At 38.8% G+C, this 15,941-nt stretch overlaps 1 protein-coding gene across 1 annotated transcript in view; it reads right to left on the bottom strand.

The window, feature by feature from the left end:
- Nucleotides 1-15,941, bottom strand: part of JAZF1 (JAZF zinc finger 1) — a 188,200-nt gene that overhangs the window by 27,508 nt on the left and 144,751 nt on the right. Inside the window, exon 3 of the mRNA XM_039549724.1 lies at nt 2,077-2,273. Coding sequence (XP_039405658.1) covers nt 2,077-2,273 — 197 coding nt within the window. The remainder of the gene's footprint in view (nt 1-2,076; nt 2,274-15,941) is intronic.

Genomic DNA, 15,941 nt, shown 5'->3' with positions numbered 1-15,941 from the left:
TACATTCAAAGACGAATTAACAAGAGTTTTCTCCGAGTACAAATCAAACAGGACTGCATGGAAGGAATACAGCAATACTCTTCATTCTCACTGGATGCAGTGGAGGGTATGCCTGTAGGGCTTGAAAGCTGTGCAGGCACTATGAGGCTGAAATGTAGGACAATTTACATACTCTAAATGGTTTCCCTGAAACAGATCTTGCCTATCCTTGGTTGCATCACCTTGCTAGTCAACTGTCATATATACTTGCCCTTGAGGGAAAAAGATTTGCATTGGCCAATAAAAGACGTGAGCTGCATATCTAAAACGAGTCTGCAACCCCTACTGTGCTGCCTCTCCAGGCACTGCACCCACAGAAAGAGAAACTCATGCCATGGCATGACTCTGAGTACCTCATCTATCTAAGTTAGGAAAAAATCCTACACCAAGTAAACACTGGGAAAAAACCTGCAGTTATCAGAAAAATCTCAATGCTTACTTTAGGTCCAGAAAAACTTTCAAGATGAGAAAAATGGAAATTCCGGGCTGAGGCTGCTGAAATGCAATGCAGTTAATAGTAAATTCAAAAAAAAGTCTTAAAGAAAGAATGTATGTTTTTTGCTACTAGGATGTTACAAACCCTAGCTTTGGAACAGGGTCCAAAAGGGAACTTGGAACAGAGGGTGCAGAAAGTGGAAGCAGGTGTTATTTATAACCTGGCAGGCAGGACTTGGAGAAATGCAGCCATAACAAGCTGATTCTCTTAACTGCAGGTAAAACAACATTCTGACAAACTTTAAAAGTTTGGAAAATATATAAATAATAAAAGTATTTTGGAAGACAGATGCTGGCTTTTTTTCTTTAGTATTTGATGGAACTTGTTTCAAAGAGTATGTAACTAGCCAGTATTCCTGACAGATGTGCAAACTTATACTACCTGACCACATCATGAATTAGCCTTCTCAGGAGGAGCTGTACAAAAAGTAAACAAAAGAAAGAAGAAACACCTTGCCATCTGTAGGATGTCAAGGAAACGAATCAGTTTGTTTCAAATAGGAGATAATTAAGGAAATGTAAAATTTTCTGAATTACATTAGGACTTTATAATTTAGCTTTTCTCAGCGTGCTTCCCTTTTTCATAACCAGGGACATACTGAACAACCACTTCATTTTACAACTTGCAGACAGAACATCACAAGGACTGCTACAACTTTTCCATTTAATCATTAATACTAATGAATGAAATAGCCTATAAAAAAACCACGTGGTGTAACAGTTTTTCAAGGCAGTGATGCTCATGTGATTTCCTGCTACGGAGAATATATTGAACCTATTTATTACAGAATAGAATAGCCCTATTATATGCATTTACCTTTTTAGATGAAAATACTGGTATTTAGTCTGAAGTGTATCAGAATTGTCTGACAAGATCTCTATCTAAAGTAAATCACACTGACTTAGGCCAAGAGTGTGGTTCAGCAAAGCCAGTAATTTTCAGTTACTCTAATTAGTGCAAAAAGATTCTCCGGACTTTTATACCTTGGAAAACCACTGGAATATTAGCTTTTGAAGAAAATATAGATCCCTTTTTAAATTTATTTCTTTTCGTGAACATAGCTTCCTAATGAAAGTAATTTCTACATGATGACAGCAGCAGAACATTCCTCCCTGACTACTTACTTATCTAAGAATTCCACTTTGCCCTCCACCAAAAAAGAACTGGGGGAGGAAGGGAAGATACTGAGACCATTTTTTTTCCAATCTTTAGCTGATACTGTACCATAGGCAGAGCCCTCCTATTGATACATAAGGGGTCTTTTACACATTGGGTGTTTCTGGTAAGGTTAGTTTCTTCATGTAATAATTTCAGCTGCAACATTTAAAGTTAGTGCCCTTCTCTGCTTTAGCAAAGAATTTGGAAAAAGATGCCCTAACAGATTTTAGGGAATGCAAACCAATTGTAAAATAGCCCAAAGCTTTTCTGTTTTATTTTTTGGGGCACTTCTTCCTCATGCCTCAATATGTCTCCTGTTCTCTAAATGCCATGTAACAAAACTGCTCCCTTTATTTGGGATGAATCAAAGAGTAGGTGCTTACCTGTAGGAGTACTGCTGCGAAATGAAGAGGAGGGAGTGATTGGAGGGGTGACTGGAGGAGTAAGGCTTCCACTGCTGTGACGAGGTGGAGTAGATACATTCCCACGGGATACCGTACTTGATAAAGTCAAAGAGAGTTTCGGCTGAATCTTTTTCTTCAAAGACTCCTGCTCACGTCGAGCTGCATCAGTCATAAATCTAGAGCAAGGACAATCATGAGGATGAGAGCTTTGAACCACTTTCCACCAGCAATCTTTAGGTAAAGGCAAAGGGTTTTTTGCCCTCAGTGACCCAACGGAGTTTCAAACTCAGTCATAACAAGTTCCTCTGCAGCACACAAATTTAAAGAATACAAACTTCTCCGTCGATAACTTTATGTGTTCAAGATCTGGGCCATTTCCTTCTGATTTCAATAAAACTTACATTAGATACTTGCATCATGTGCTAACACACAAGTGTTTTTTAAATTCCAACCAGACCTCAGCATTACAAACAGTAATATAATGACTGTACTCAGTCCTTTAGAGTAACTACATTCATTCTGTGAAAAAGTAGCTGGGAAAAATGTTAGCAGCAAACAACCTTCAATCTGAAGGTCAAAGGAATAGAATTAATTACTTTGTGTAGATATGTAATTTTCAATAGGATAATCACATCCTTTTACTAAAGGTTTTAGACAACGTTGCCTGGCATAAAAGATGTCTAATTGCAATTCCTCAAACTGGAGTTCCCAGCTCCTGAAAACCAAATGAGGTCTCTCTGTAGAGCTCTGTACAGGCTGCTGAAGGCCGCATGCAATTCGAGGTTCATCTCTGTGGGGTGCTGAGAGGTAACCCCAGCAGCATGATGCAAGGTGTGCACCAGTAGCGCTGTAATTCCAGCAGTGCAACTTTTTGCATGTGATATCTCATCTGGAATAAAAAGAGCTTTTTTCACTTTTATTTTGATTCCTTTCAAAAAGGTAGAATTGAACTGAAAAAGACCACTTTTACTCCAAGTACATACAAAGAGTTCAGAAGACCTGAAGCTGCTTTGTGCTGACATTCAAAGCATTGCTGCTGGCACCTGTATTAACTCCCACTTGAAAAGGCTGGGGGTCCCCCCAACAGGATCTCTGCAAGTCAGACTTAATGACTTAGCATTGGAGAGACATTTTAATCGTTTGTCTTTCCCCTTCACTGCATATGGATATACATTAATAATTATGGATATCTGGAAGGATTCCTAACACAGGCTAAAGTAACTCACCTTATCCGTACAGCCCTCTGTCCTTGAGGCTGAAGTACAAACTACACCAACCAGTGAATAAAAACAACATGCACTAGCACACGATACAGAATAAAAAGTTAAGTTACACAAGACAAGCATTTGTCTGACCATAGTCTCAAAAAACTATAGCATAAAATTTTAGGTACCATTAGAGCAATAAAGATGTATCCTGTCTGTCCATACCATGAAGGCATTAATAAGTGGATCTCTGCCATGATAAGTAACATCAACACACAGACATTAATAAACAGGTATGTGACATGACATCTTATCTTCTTTGAACTGAGAGAACAATACATCATGTCAAGCCCAGATATGGCATTTTTATGAAGTTAATATTTTAAATGCAGATATCCACAGTAACAGTTGAGTGTTAAATTTCTCTTCTTCAAACAAGGGTGCAGATGATGTTGACAAAACAGTCCTCAAATGGAAGCCTACATTTCATTCAAGAAAATAAAAGGATCTTAATAAAGTTGGCATTCAGTACCTATTTGCTTTCCTCTAACTAGGAAATGTCTAATTCACTATTTTTGCAATTTGTACTATGATGTATGCTTGCTTCTGGATGGGAAGCCTTATTCCTTAAGAAAATATTATGGTAACATTATAAATCCTTGAAAATTTGGAGGATAACTTCAACTGTGAGATATTAAAAGCAGCAGCACGAAAGTTGCTCTTTAGTAAACTCAGCCACAAATAACAATGTTAAAATAATATTGAGTTATAACCACTCTGGTTGAAGTCCATAAAACTCAGGAAAATGTGAACTTATAACTGAAACTTCTCCCTGTCCTCTTAACTCATTCCCATTTGGGCTAAGCATGTAAAGCATATTCCAAAATGTCATTTGTTGTCTACACTGAGAACCTGAGAGAAATGGAAGGCAGAGTCTGTTGAGAAGTTTAGTTTCCAATATCTCACATATGGAATTAACCTTTTCAGATCCAAATAGTCCCATACATGTTTGCTGAAGCACTGGCAGTGCTGTGGTTTTGAAAACGAAACTTGTTTAAATGGATTAAAAGAAAACATTCTTCAGTATTTTAACGGAAATGCAGTATCATACATGTGTCTGACTATGGCAGTGTTCTTCAAAGCTTAAAATATAAGCACTTTAATGATGGATATAGAATGACATTATAAAATGACATTTTAATTTTAATTTCAAAATTAAAGACTAAGTCTTTAATTTTCATGTTGGAAGTACATTACGGTTGCAACATCAAGTGTTCACGAATGAAACATGCTGGAATTAGGGTTGGATACTGGTCTCTAAATTACATGGCTGAATAAAATTTTCCCTGCCTCATTTAAATGCACAAGATATCTGGGAAACAGGAAATGAACTGTAACTAAAAAAGGCTGCTCCAAGACCACTTAGGTTAAGTCCCATCTTCTTGATAGTCTGTCTCACCATCTTCAAACACATCTCTTTGCTGAGCAAAGCTACCTCTGCTTTTTTCAAATAATTATCTACATAACCCTGCCCCTCTAGTTCCACCACTGTGCAGATTTCAGTCACCTTCCCTATTGCATATGATTTTGTGTACACCTCATAAGCCTCTCTCCCTCAAACCAATACATCACATAGGTGCAGTGAAACAAGGAGGATCATTCAGCTCCCAGCCACTCATTAACCCTGTTCTGAAAAGCATAAGGTTTGAGTGCTTTCTTGCCAACGGTTCATAACATCAGGCAGGAATGAACTCTTTCTAAAGAAATCTCTTCTACACGCATTTTTTCTTTCCTTACCCTTTCAACCTTCCTAATTATTCAACTCCCTGCTCCAAAACACGTGGGTGCAGTGATTTCTGAATCCAGTGCTTGCAGCAACTTTAATAAACATGAGCAAAATATAGTTTTTCCCCCCTTCTCATTCCATGGAATGGTTCAAGTATTTTTATTGAAACTTTCCCAAGAAATTCAGCCTGAAGGAGACACCCAGCATGGAAAATTTCAGCCCAAACAGATGAATGCTGGCAACGTAAGCAACTGAAACAGTCTTATAATGGAAAGTGTTGCACAACCTTTCATATAGGTGGTAATATAATACAAACAGCGTTAGCTCTTGTTACCAACACAGAAAGTCACAAAAAAGCAGAGGCTATGCTCAAGTTAAAAAAACCATTTTAGAATCAAACCTTTTCCAGTATTTCTAAGACTTGTTACCCCCATAAGCATTGGAGTCCAGAATGAACAGAACACACTCTTAGAAATTTCCTGGTGCTATTAGCATGCACTGCTTCATGATCATGCCCCAGTGTGACTCACATGATGATGTCAGAGTTGGTTTATCATAAAACCTGTGCTACGCACAATGCTAAGACAGTTTAAGAGCTCCGGACTCATACACCTAGACTGAGGGTAAGGGCTATAAAAATGAGCTGCAGATAAACTGAAAGGGAAAAAAAGAACCTGGGTTGCACTCCAGAACGTATATTCTTAATAGTTCTTATCAGGGCATGAAGTACCCTTTCCTCCTCTTCCTCACTGCTAGATCTTGCTGATGCAGGAAGTCAGCCCTGCTTGGGCCAGCTCTGTTGCCGTGTCCACAGACATTCACACTGACAGTAAAAAAGGTGCATCACAGCTACCTGGTTGGATTTGAGTATTAATTTGCTACATTTCGTTTCTTCATGATCTAGTCTCTAAAACATACACCAACAGAGGACACGTCACAATCACAAGCCTACTGTTCTCCAGTTACCGCGTGCACTGTTAGGAGAAAGGAGGGGGATTATTCTGAGTTTGCATAACAAGCAGATTACACCACACCAAGACTCAACCCCAGGATTGCTCCACAACATTGTCCAGCTGCACACAAGCTTAAAAAAATGTACAGCACTACCTGACAGTAACAAATATACCCTGTCCTGTGCCTTACCACTGACAACTAGTACTAGCCCACAACAGGAAAAGATAGCAGAACAGAATTAGTTCTGACCTTTTTCATTACCAGATAATTATGGAAAAACATTGATAGTAGCATTCAGGTCATATTCACGTTTGCCTAATTTGGCTAACCTGCCCTGGGAAAGCCTGTCACCTTTACGAGAACACGAGAACGTGCTGAGCTTCCATCGCTTATTTTTCAACAGATTGCTCCTTAGCCTGACACTTGCTCAACTTCAAGGTTGGAAAGAGAAGAAAAAAAATCCATGGTGCTCTATTACAGATTTGTCCTGCCTTCTGGTAGTATTGTATTTAAATAAAAAGTGGTCAGGCTTACTTGACAGATAGGGCACACACTAGCTTGCTACCTACTAAATTACATACATACACGAAAGCCACGCATTAATTCTCTTGCTACTCTTTACACCCATTAGACTAAGGTCCTTAGGGTACCTGTTTTTCCCCTCAGTCTTTTCCCATTTTTGCTTCAAGATGTTTATGCTATTCTTTGCCAGTGCTGTAGCAAGAAAAATAATGAGGTGGGGATGGTAATTTGAGCTTTCAGTCTTCCTCATCACAGTAGCAATGTTTAGGAAAAAAAAAAGGCTAGGATGGAAAGTACTTCCAGTTGTATGGTATTTTAAAACTTCGGGAGATCTCTACTTTGAAGAGGGATTAGGAGAATCCACTTCTCAAGGGATGACCCCATTTCAGTAGGATGGGAATCAGTGGACTCCTCAAGTCAGGAGCTGTCCTCCATACCTTTTGCTTTGTCTTTTCTTGTAAAAGCAGCAAAGTGGTTTGACTTAACCAATGCCAGAAGGAAGAGACAACTGTTAAGGTGAACTGCTATTGGGTTAAGGAGAAGTCTGGTGAAATCTAAATTGTGGGAGTTCAGTAGTACTTTTTCACAGACAAGTTCACAGACTTGGGCTGTCTTGTCTCCTGGAAAGGACGAAAAGCTTTTCTCAGTTGAACTTGGACAACACTGGGCCAAAAGAAAGACAGTCAATATACCCAGTAATGTCTTGCCACACTATTTATGTGATAATGAGGAAAGAAATATATGAGCAAGTTTTAGACCATCCATTAGCTCAAATAATTTGATGAACACCCTTGAGCACTTGGACATACCATTCTTTGTAGTGTGGGGAAAACAGAAGTATTCTGCAGCTCTTTACAGACCTTCTGCTTCACAGAAACTAGCAACAAATTTTTTTCTTTAGAGATCTTTCATTATAGTTTTAAAAAAACCCTAAAAAGAAACATTAGTGTGAAAAAGCCCCATTAAAACCATGCATAATCCCCCACATGCCTCCACACTATTTAGATTACAGAGTATCTGCATAGTACTGAAGCATATGATTCATACAAAATCCCCTTTGGATTGTCTTGCTTTTTTTCTAATTTCACAAAAACCATAACAAGTGGGGAAGAAACAGCCCAAAATAATAATCCCCTCCCAATTAGTCTCTCAAACCTGTATCGGATTTCACAACAGGCACTAACCAGATCAAACAGATCATTAAAGGGCATTTCTAAGTTTTTGGAAAGAACTCTTCCAGCCCAGTATTCATGGCAGAAACACCACACATCTGTGCTGGACTTCAGCATGCTCATTCACTGAGATGAGGTCTTAAAAGGGAATTCAGTGTTCATTCTCAGTGCCAGTTGTATTCAGACTCATCTATTGAAAGCTTTTCCTATGTTCTAAATAAGGAATATTTATGAAAAACTGATGAGTATCTTAGGACAGATTCAGATTTCTTTTTATTATTAGCCTTAGGGATAATTCATTGCCGGTACAAGTGTTTCATTTCCATTATTCAACCAGTTCTCTCAAGATGTAAAACTTACTGCTATGAAATCAGCTATAGAGTAATACATATTTTTCTGAATATTTGCATCTTAAGCCAATGTAGTAGAGATTATTAGGCTGCACATGTATCTTAAAAAATTTAAATTCCATTTCTGCCTCATCACTGAAAGACTCGAACACAACATGCAGTCACACTCACTGCTGTCAGTAGACTTAAGGCTGCAACCTTAGGAAATCTGCTAAATATGAGCAAGCGTTCAGTGGGTTTACTTTAGTTGTCTGCTCTTCACACATTCTTAAAAGCTACAATAAGACACAATAAAACATTCACCAAGGAGATATTTTGCGCTTCTAGCACGGAAAATTGATTCAGAAGATTGAGTAATTTCATATCGAAATGTGTAAGTGGAGCTAATAGACAGTGATATGCCAAATAATCTATTACCACTCAAATAGAATAAAAAGAAACCATTCCAAACCATCTAATTGCCTACAGGAAAGCGTGTGTTTACACCTCAACTCATTGTTAATCAATACAAGGCAGTGTTAAAAGCAATGGAAAGAAGTCTAGTATCTCTCTTGATTTTGGGAATACACAAAAACATCAGTGTGCATTACACTTCATACTTCGGTTAACAGAAATACCAAATACTGAACATAAGCCCTAGCTTTCCATTTTATAATTATTTACTATATTATATGTAATATAATAAAAGCCTATGGTATTAAATACATGAATTTTAATATTTTCTTTTTGGAAAGGGGCTCTTTTTCATCTTCTTTTTGGCTTTCTTTATTCTGTTTTCTTTTTCTTCTGTTTTTTTCTGCTTACATTTGTTTTCCTATACCTACTTTTCAAGAAGGACCAAAATAAGATTTAATTTAAAATTAAAACCAAGCAAACACAAATCAGTTTTGTATGTTCAGCCCATCACAAAAATAGCTGTTTACCTAAAATTCAAATGTAGGGATTATATTTTTGGTTTTTGTTTATTTTTTAAATGACATGGTACTTTTGCCCTTTCTTTCTTGAATTTAGGTAATACAGAAAATGAAAAATTGAGGACTTTTTTATTTTATTTTATATTTTAATTGAGGACTGCATTTTATTTTATATTCTTTTTAAATTGTCAAAAAAAATACACACTGGATAGATAACATTAGAACAGTAACATAATCAGGGCAGATACAGTCTTATTTTAGATATTCCATTCATAATAAAAATTCATTACTTATTCCCTCACCTGATGACAGGAACTCAAGGAGAAGCCCATGCTGTCTTTCTGACATTGTTAAAATAAACAAATGACATTTCAATGTTTAAAAGGAACAAAATCAGAGCTCACCAAAATTCAAGAGAGCAACAGTAATTTCCAAAACATTAGAAACATACTGCTAGTTTTCTTCCTTTCCCTTCCCACCCCCTCCCCAGTTTTTTCCATCCTATCTTGAAGTAAATGAGTGAATTTCAGAAAGGAGCTATAACTTAGGTGCATCTTCAAAATTCTGTAATCTCCATGGAGTGAGAGACAATAGTTGAACAAAAGAGATACTTGAAGGAGGCAATTTGCAGGAAGGCACCAATCACTTGATATTGTTTGGCGTGATATTTTCACCTCTCCTACAAATGCAGAAGAGTTTAAAAAGTCACGCTAACTCTCACATCTGATGAAAATGCTCAGTATGCTGTGTTCTGCCTTGACATAAACTTATTTCTTATCAAACTCATTCCAGAGTTTTGCCATTGGTGAAAAGGACCATTTGGATGGTGTAAACTACTTGCTGACTTTCTTGCAGTTGGGACAGATTTTTAAGATGCTGCAGCAAACCCCTGCCTTTAGCATGATGTAGCAGTTCTCATTTCAGAAATCTTCCTCCCTGCACTCACGACGTGGCTTATTGGGACATACATCAGCCTTGGCTTTGCTTGCAGCCACTAACGAACAAACCAGCCCTTGCCTGCTGCTAACAACAGATACTTTATGCATTATTGCCTAATTAATCGTTGAATATAACATCATGAATCCTCACATTCCAGTTCATACCCTTTTTAGTATACAGGAATAACGTAATGTCACATAGCCATAAAATGTTACAGAGACCGTAATGAGAATCTTAGCAGGCATAAATACTGTGACATGAAAAACAACTTCTTCATTTAAAGTATTTTTTAAACCACATAATTTAAAAAATGCACCCTGACAGTTTTTAAATTTCTATCATAGCAACAAAACCCCCGAATTAATTTTCTTAGTATGACTGAAGACAATCTCAGATGAAAGAATAGTGATAGCATCTTTTCAGTAATATTTTAACGTAACCTATCAGTCATTAAATTTAAATATTTTACATATTGTTATTTCACATTTTATGACTTGCTAGACTAAGCTTTCACATGAATGAAATACAAAATTCTTGAAAGCAGAGTAAAAATTTAACTTTTACTTTAGTGAAAGTACAGGGGTAATAAATTGTGTTTGCCTTCTTATTTGTAGAAATTATAAACTTTAATAAATTACTAATGTCTTTGGAGAAAATGGAATTAAGCTGCTCATAGAATAAAAAATAAAGAGTCTGTATGTCCTAAATTTGACTCTAATCTCAAAATAGTTCTTATGTGGGACTAGGTAGCGTATCAGCCCTGCTCTGGCTCTCTGCACAGGCTCCAGTATTGTCAAACTGCCTAGCTCTGGTAGCATGTTTTACATTCAGATGTGCTTAACGTAAAATATAATATTTTTTTCCATTACTGGTCCACCCTCCTTCCTTCCTGAAGAGCTTATTGTAACTATTTATGTAAAAACAATTTCTTTCAGTCAGCCCTACAGAGAAGTAGATCTGTGTACACATGACACACACTTTTTACTGTCGGACTTGGTTTCGTTTTATTGATGCCTCAAGGACTTCAAGAAGCAGGGAGCTGCAATGTTGGACATTTTATTCTTGTAATGTTCCATTCATGTCCGGCTATTCTTGTGTCATTCTGTACTGAGTTCTCCTGAGAATTCAAGTCAACACCCAAAGACAGATTCATTATGCAAGAATTTAGAAAACAGATATTATCACAAAGCGTTGCTTATAAACACTCCAAGGATGTCTAATATCAATCTGCATAAATAAACCAATCTTCAGTGTTTTACACAGTATTAGTCAAACACATTAACCAACACATTTTTCAGTCTTTCAGAAATGTATCGCATATACAATGTCTGCCCTGGCTCCTCCAGGCTGTAAGCAATCCGGAATATCCATTCAACAAAAAGATGGCAAAAAGAAACTGGTAGTAAGCTGCATAATAATGAATTCCTAAAACCTACAGATGCTGTTTTTCTTTCAGAAACAGACACCACAAAGTCACTCACAATGCATTCACTGTTTGATTTTATTTTTAAAGGAACTAAATCCATTTGTGAAAACACTGATACAGAACATGATTCTTCAGTTGAGAAAGAGCATTCAGCTCAAAGATGTTCTCCCAAGCTTAAAATGTAAGTGAAGATTTAGATGGAGAAGCATTTTTTGAAACTGATTTATGAATCTGTATTCAGAGGACTGGGTGGGGTAAAGCTTATAATGGAAAATTGCAGCAATCTTAACATTAGGAATGTGAAATGTCTGGTCTTAATAAACCAAGTTTTCAGGCATCGTGAGTTGTTTGAAAGGACGATAGCAACTTACAAACAATTGAGCCCTGCTAAAATGGCAAACTGAACATTCCCCATTCTTCAGACTCTGCTGCAATGAGTCACAAGTCTATAAAACAGCTGACATGAAAGATTCCTTCTTGAAGGTAACAAAGTTCCTTCCTGATGAACAAAGTTCTATCCTGGTGAAGACAGACAAGGAAAAGTGGAGAAGGAAGAAGATAACCATCACATGTGTGTTTGCTCTTTCATACAAACAGAACAATGAACTCTCATTTCTGTAATTATGTGCTATTTAAAAAAAAATGTACTTTTCTACACTTTAAGCTGATTTGACTGACAAAGTTAACAGTTCGTTATGTAATCACTGTTTTAGCAGCTTGGGGAAGGGGAAGTACCTAAGAACTAAGAATAACTCCTGAGGTCCCATTATTTAGCTGTGAGGTATAAAAGCAGAACACTGATTTGCATTTTGAAGTTTTGTCCCTCTTAGTCTCACGGTGTGCTACTGCACCAGACCCAGGCACGTATGGGAATGCAGCAAATCCCCCAGTTTTGCTCAGTCTAACAGGAAACCATTCCCTCGCATCCCTCACTGGCAGCCACCCTCCCACCTCCAGCTCGAGTGATCTGATGAAGCCAGCGAAACCCTGCTAGGATGCGGAAGAAAAGGACTGACATCTGAATAACTAACAATGCACTGCCTCTCAGGCAGACAGCAGGGAAGTTCCTTCAGCCCTGTTTGATCTGCTTTGCTGGCATTATTGCAGAAAGCCGGTTTTTCATTAGGTAAGAAAAAAAAAAACCAACTCCAAAGTTGTGATGCAGCCTAAGTGAGGTTAAAAATGCACCCTAACACAATGAATGAAGAGAAAATAGATGGTGTAATACAGAAAGGCCCAAGAGTTGCAAGTGGAAAAAAGTATAAATTACTATTTTAATTAATTTCCTAATGTAAAACACAGCTGTAGTAATGTTGGCAAATATCACCTGCCTGTTTTAAGTTTGTTAAATGAAATCATGCTCTTTAATTGGGTCTTAATGTACAAAAGTATGTTTTATTTACTTTTTATTACAATATCAGTATTTTAACTTTCAGTTTGCTTGTGCAAAAGCTTTATAAATTACTTGAATCACTTAAATCTGAATACTATAATCTGCAGTTACAATGTACCAGTTTGAGTTTCAACAATTAAATGCCTTTTTTGTGGACTCCCGCTGCTATGTGAACTAGCTGTAGGCTATTAAAATAATGAGTCCGGACTGAGTCATCTGATCTCAGCCTTGGTGCAAAGCCTGAGGAAAAGGACTTAGCCCACAATTCCTAGTCTGTTTACCAGACTAAGACCAGACTGTTGGAAGCGTTACCCCAGCGCTCCCTTCCCCCCCCGCCCCCCGCCCGCCATGGCCGGGGGAAACGCGGTGTCACAGAGCCCTCTGCAGGCAGCGGCCACCGCCCGCACCACCTCACATCCCTTGTCCCGTCCCGCTGCCCCGCATCACCGCCCATTCCCATCACCGCCCATCCTTCCTCCCATCCCGCTGCCCCGCATCACCGCCATCCCCATCACCTCACATCCCTCATCCCTGCCCGCATCACCGCTCATCCTTCCTCCCATCCCGCTGCCCCGCATCACCGCTCATCCCCATCACCTCACATCCCTCATCCCTGCCCGCTGCCCCACATCACCGCCCATCACCTCACATCCCTCATCCCTGCCCGCTGCCCTGCACGACTGCCCATCCCTCGTCCCATCCTGCTGCCCTGCATCACCACCTATCCCCATCCCAGCTACCCGTCCTGCCCTACCGCCCCAGAACAAGTTGCCTACATACTCGCCCCTGTATTAAGCATGGCCTCTTCCAGAAGGGCCCAGAAAGGCCTGTAGGCCAAGGCAAGGTGGGATCACAGGATGGTGGAAAACCCACACCAACAGCATCTGCGAATTTAGGGTGCCCTGAAGATCTCACTTTGAAAATGTGTGGATTTATGATGCCAGGTGACACAAGGGAAGGGAACTCAGTGGACTAGATAGGTTTCCTCAGCTTGCATGCCACAAAACTACCACAGATTTGGCCACATGAAGGATGCTTTAGACAATTTGGCTGCATTAAACTCCATAAATGTGAAACTCTCTGTCAGTGACAGTAATGAGGAACAAAACCTCAGTCTTCCCCTGCTTCACAGAATGGATGAGGTTGGAAGGGATCATCTGGTCCAATCTCCCTGCTTAAGCAGGGTCATCCTACAGCACACAGCACAGAATGGTGTCCAGACATTTCTTGGGCATCTCCAGTAAGGGAGACTCCGCCACCTGGCAACCTCCTTGGCCAATCTGTTCCAGCGCTCAGTCACTCACAGTAAAGTTCTTCCTCGTATTCAGGTGGTATTTCCTGTACATCAGTTTCTGCCCATTGCCCCTTGTCCTAAACCCTCCACCTTCAGAGAAACACCACCTGCAGCACCTGACACAAAGAACAGGAAAATGAAAACCATCTGACCTCTCACACCCTCCAGAGGAATCCAAAAGCACTGTCATTCACTTTATTTTCAACAACACAAAATGCATCTTCCTACAATGTCAGTGTATAAAGTACAGAAACACATGGCACGTGCACATGGTGCTGCCTAAAGCAATACCTATCTCAGCTCGAACTGCAGCTGGTATCCAGGGACTGCTGTAATCTGCACTAGTTTTAAGTTGGTTTGTGTGCCAAAACATATAATTTATCTATCTCCTTGATCTTTCTGCAGTTTTTGATGCTGTATGAATAGATGAAGGGAAAATAATTAAATGGAGCACTTTCTCTAATGACTTTCCACAGCTTTTTTAGTAATTTACCATCACCATCTACACTTACCACTCTGGAAAAGATCTGACCTCTACCTTTTACACTTTCATTCTTTACACTTCAATCATGTTTACATATATTATCCATACTAGAATTTCTGCCTTGTTCTCCAGCAGCTTTTCCTCCAATTTAGGTCTTCTGTCCTGATTAAGAATCCATATCCTGAATTTAAGTAGCACTGTATTGCTTCTTGCACATGTGTTCATCTATATCTACACACACAGAGATTCATGGATACACGTATACACGTGTCTATTACATGCATACATATTAATTAAATTTACATTTGTATATTAAATACATATGTGTATTCTTTTTCATTTTAACAGCCAAGTGAAAGCAGTTCTTTTGAAGGCCAAAATAATTAAATAATGAAGTTTAAAAAATGCGTGGTCAAGATAATATGACTTTTGGAGAGCTGTTACTCAGGCAGCACATACCTAACAGGATTCAGCACACACAACAGAATTAGCAATTTGTGTGATTCCTGATGGTTCTCTAAGGTAAGCCCTGATGAAAGAATCTGTTTTGAGAAGAGGACCACAGCACTTATATAAAGACAGAAAATGTTCTAACCTGTCCTGTAATTTTCAATTTTTGAAACATTGTTTAAACGCTTGACAAGTTTGCAAATACACCTGGAGAATATCTTAAAAGCGCAAAACCCAGAAAGTAAGAATAGAGAAATGTAACTATTAATCAAGATTCAAAATAACCATAATGAAGTGTGGTAGTGTCTGACACGATTTTTGAATTTCTGAAGTTGTCAATACTGAAGCACAATGCCATGGATGAAAAACATTGACCAGCATCCCTTTCTAGTTCTGACACTGTTGCCAAACAGAGGGAATGCGGCAGAGAAATTTTAGCAACAGCCTCAAAACACCACTACCACTGTCTCCATTCTTCAGCCAGTGCCTAAGCCTCTATGCTACAGTATCTTGCAACACATACTCAAATTTCAGACTTATTTCAACAACCTGCAAAAAGCTAGTCTAAGAAATTCTTTAAATGCAAATTTCTGCTCATCCTATGTAGATCCTAAACAACACCAACAACCTCAGTGCAAATATTAGCCACGTTTAATAGCTGGCCTGACCAGCTACAGGGACTTCAAACCTCTGGCCCTCTCAGCACAGTGGTTCCCACAAGTGCATACTTAGCGGTTCCTCGATGGTCTAAAAAATTATATTAAACAGCAGTTCATTAGAAGCCAGAGGGTAAAATTTGGTGTTTTATGGCCTAAGAAAACACTGAGTGTTGACTCTGGTCTGCAAAACTGCCATGCTAGAGAACCACTGTCTGGGCTGAAAGGCACATGGCCAAGGTTTGTTCCCACTTCTGGCCTGAGCATCAGACATGAACCTGTATGAGGGCATTTCTCAG

This window comes from Corvus cornix, chromosome 2, assembly GCF_000738735.6.
Source record: "Corvus cornix cornix isolate S_Up_H32 chromosome 2, ASM73873v5, whole genome shotgun sequence".
Lineage (NCBI taxonomy): Eukaryota > Metazoa > Chordata > Aves > Passeriformes > Corvidae > Corvus > Corvus cornix.
This window is presented reverse-complemented; position numbering and strand designations above follow the sequence as displayed.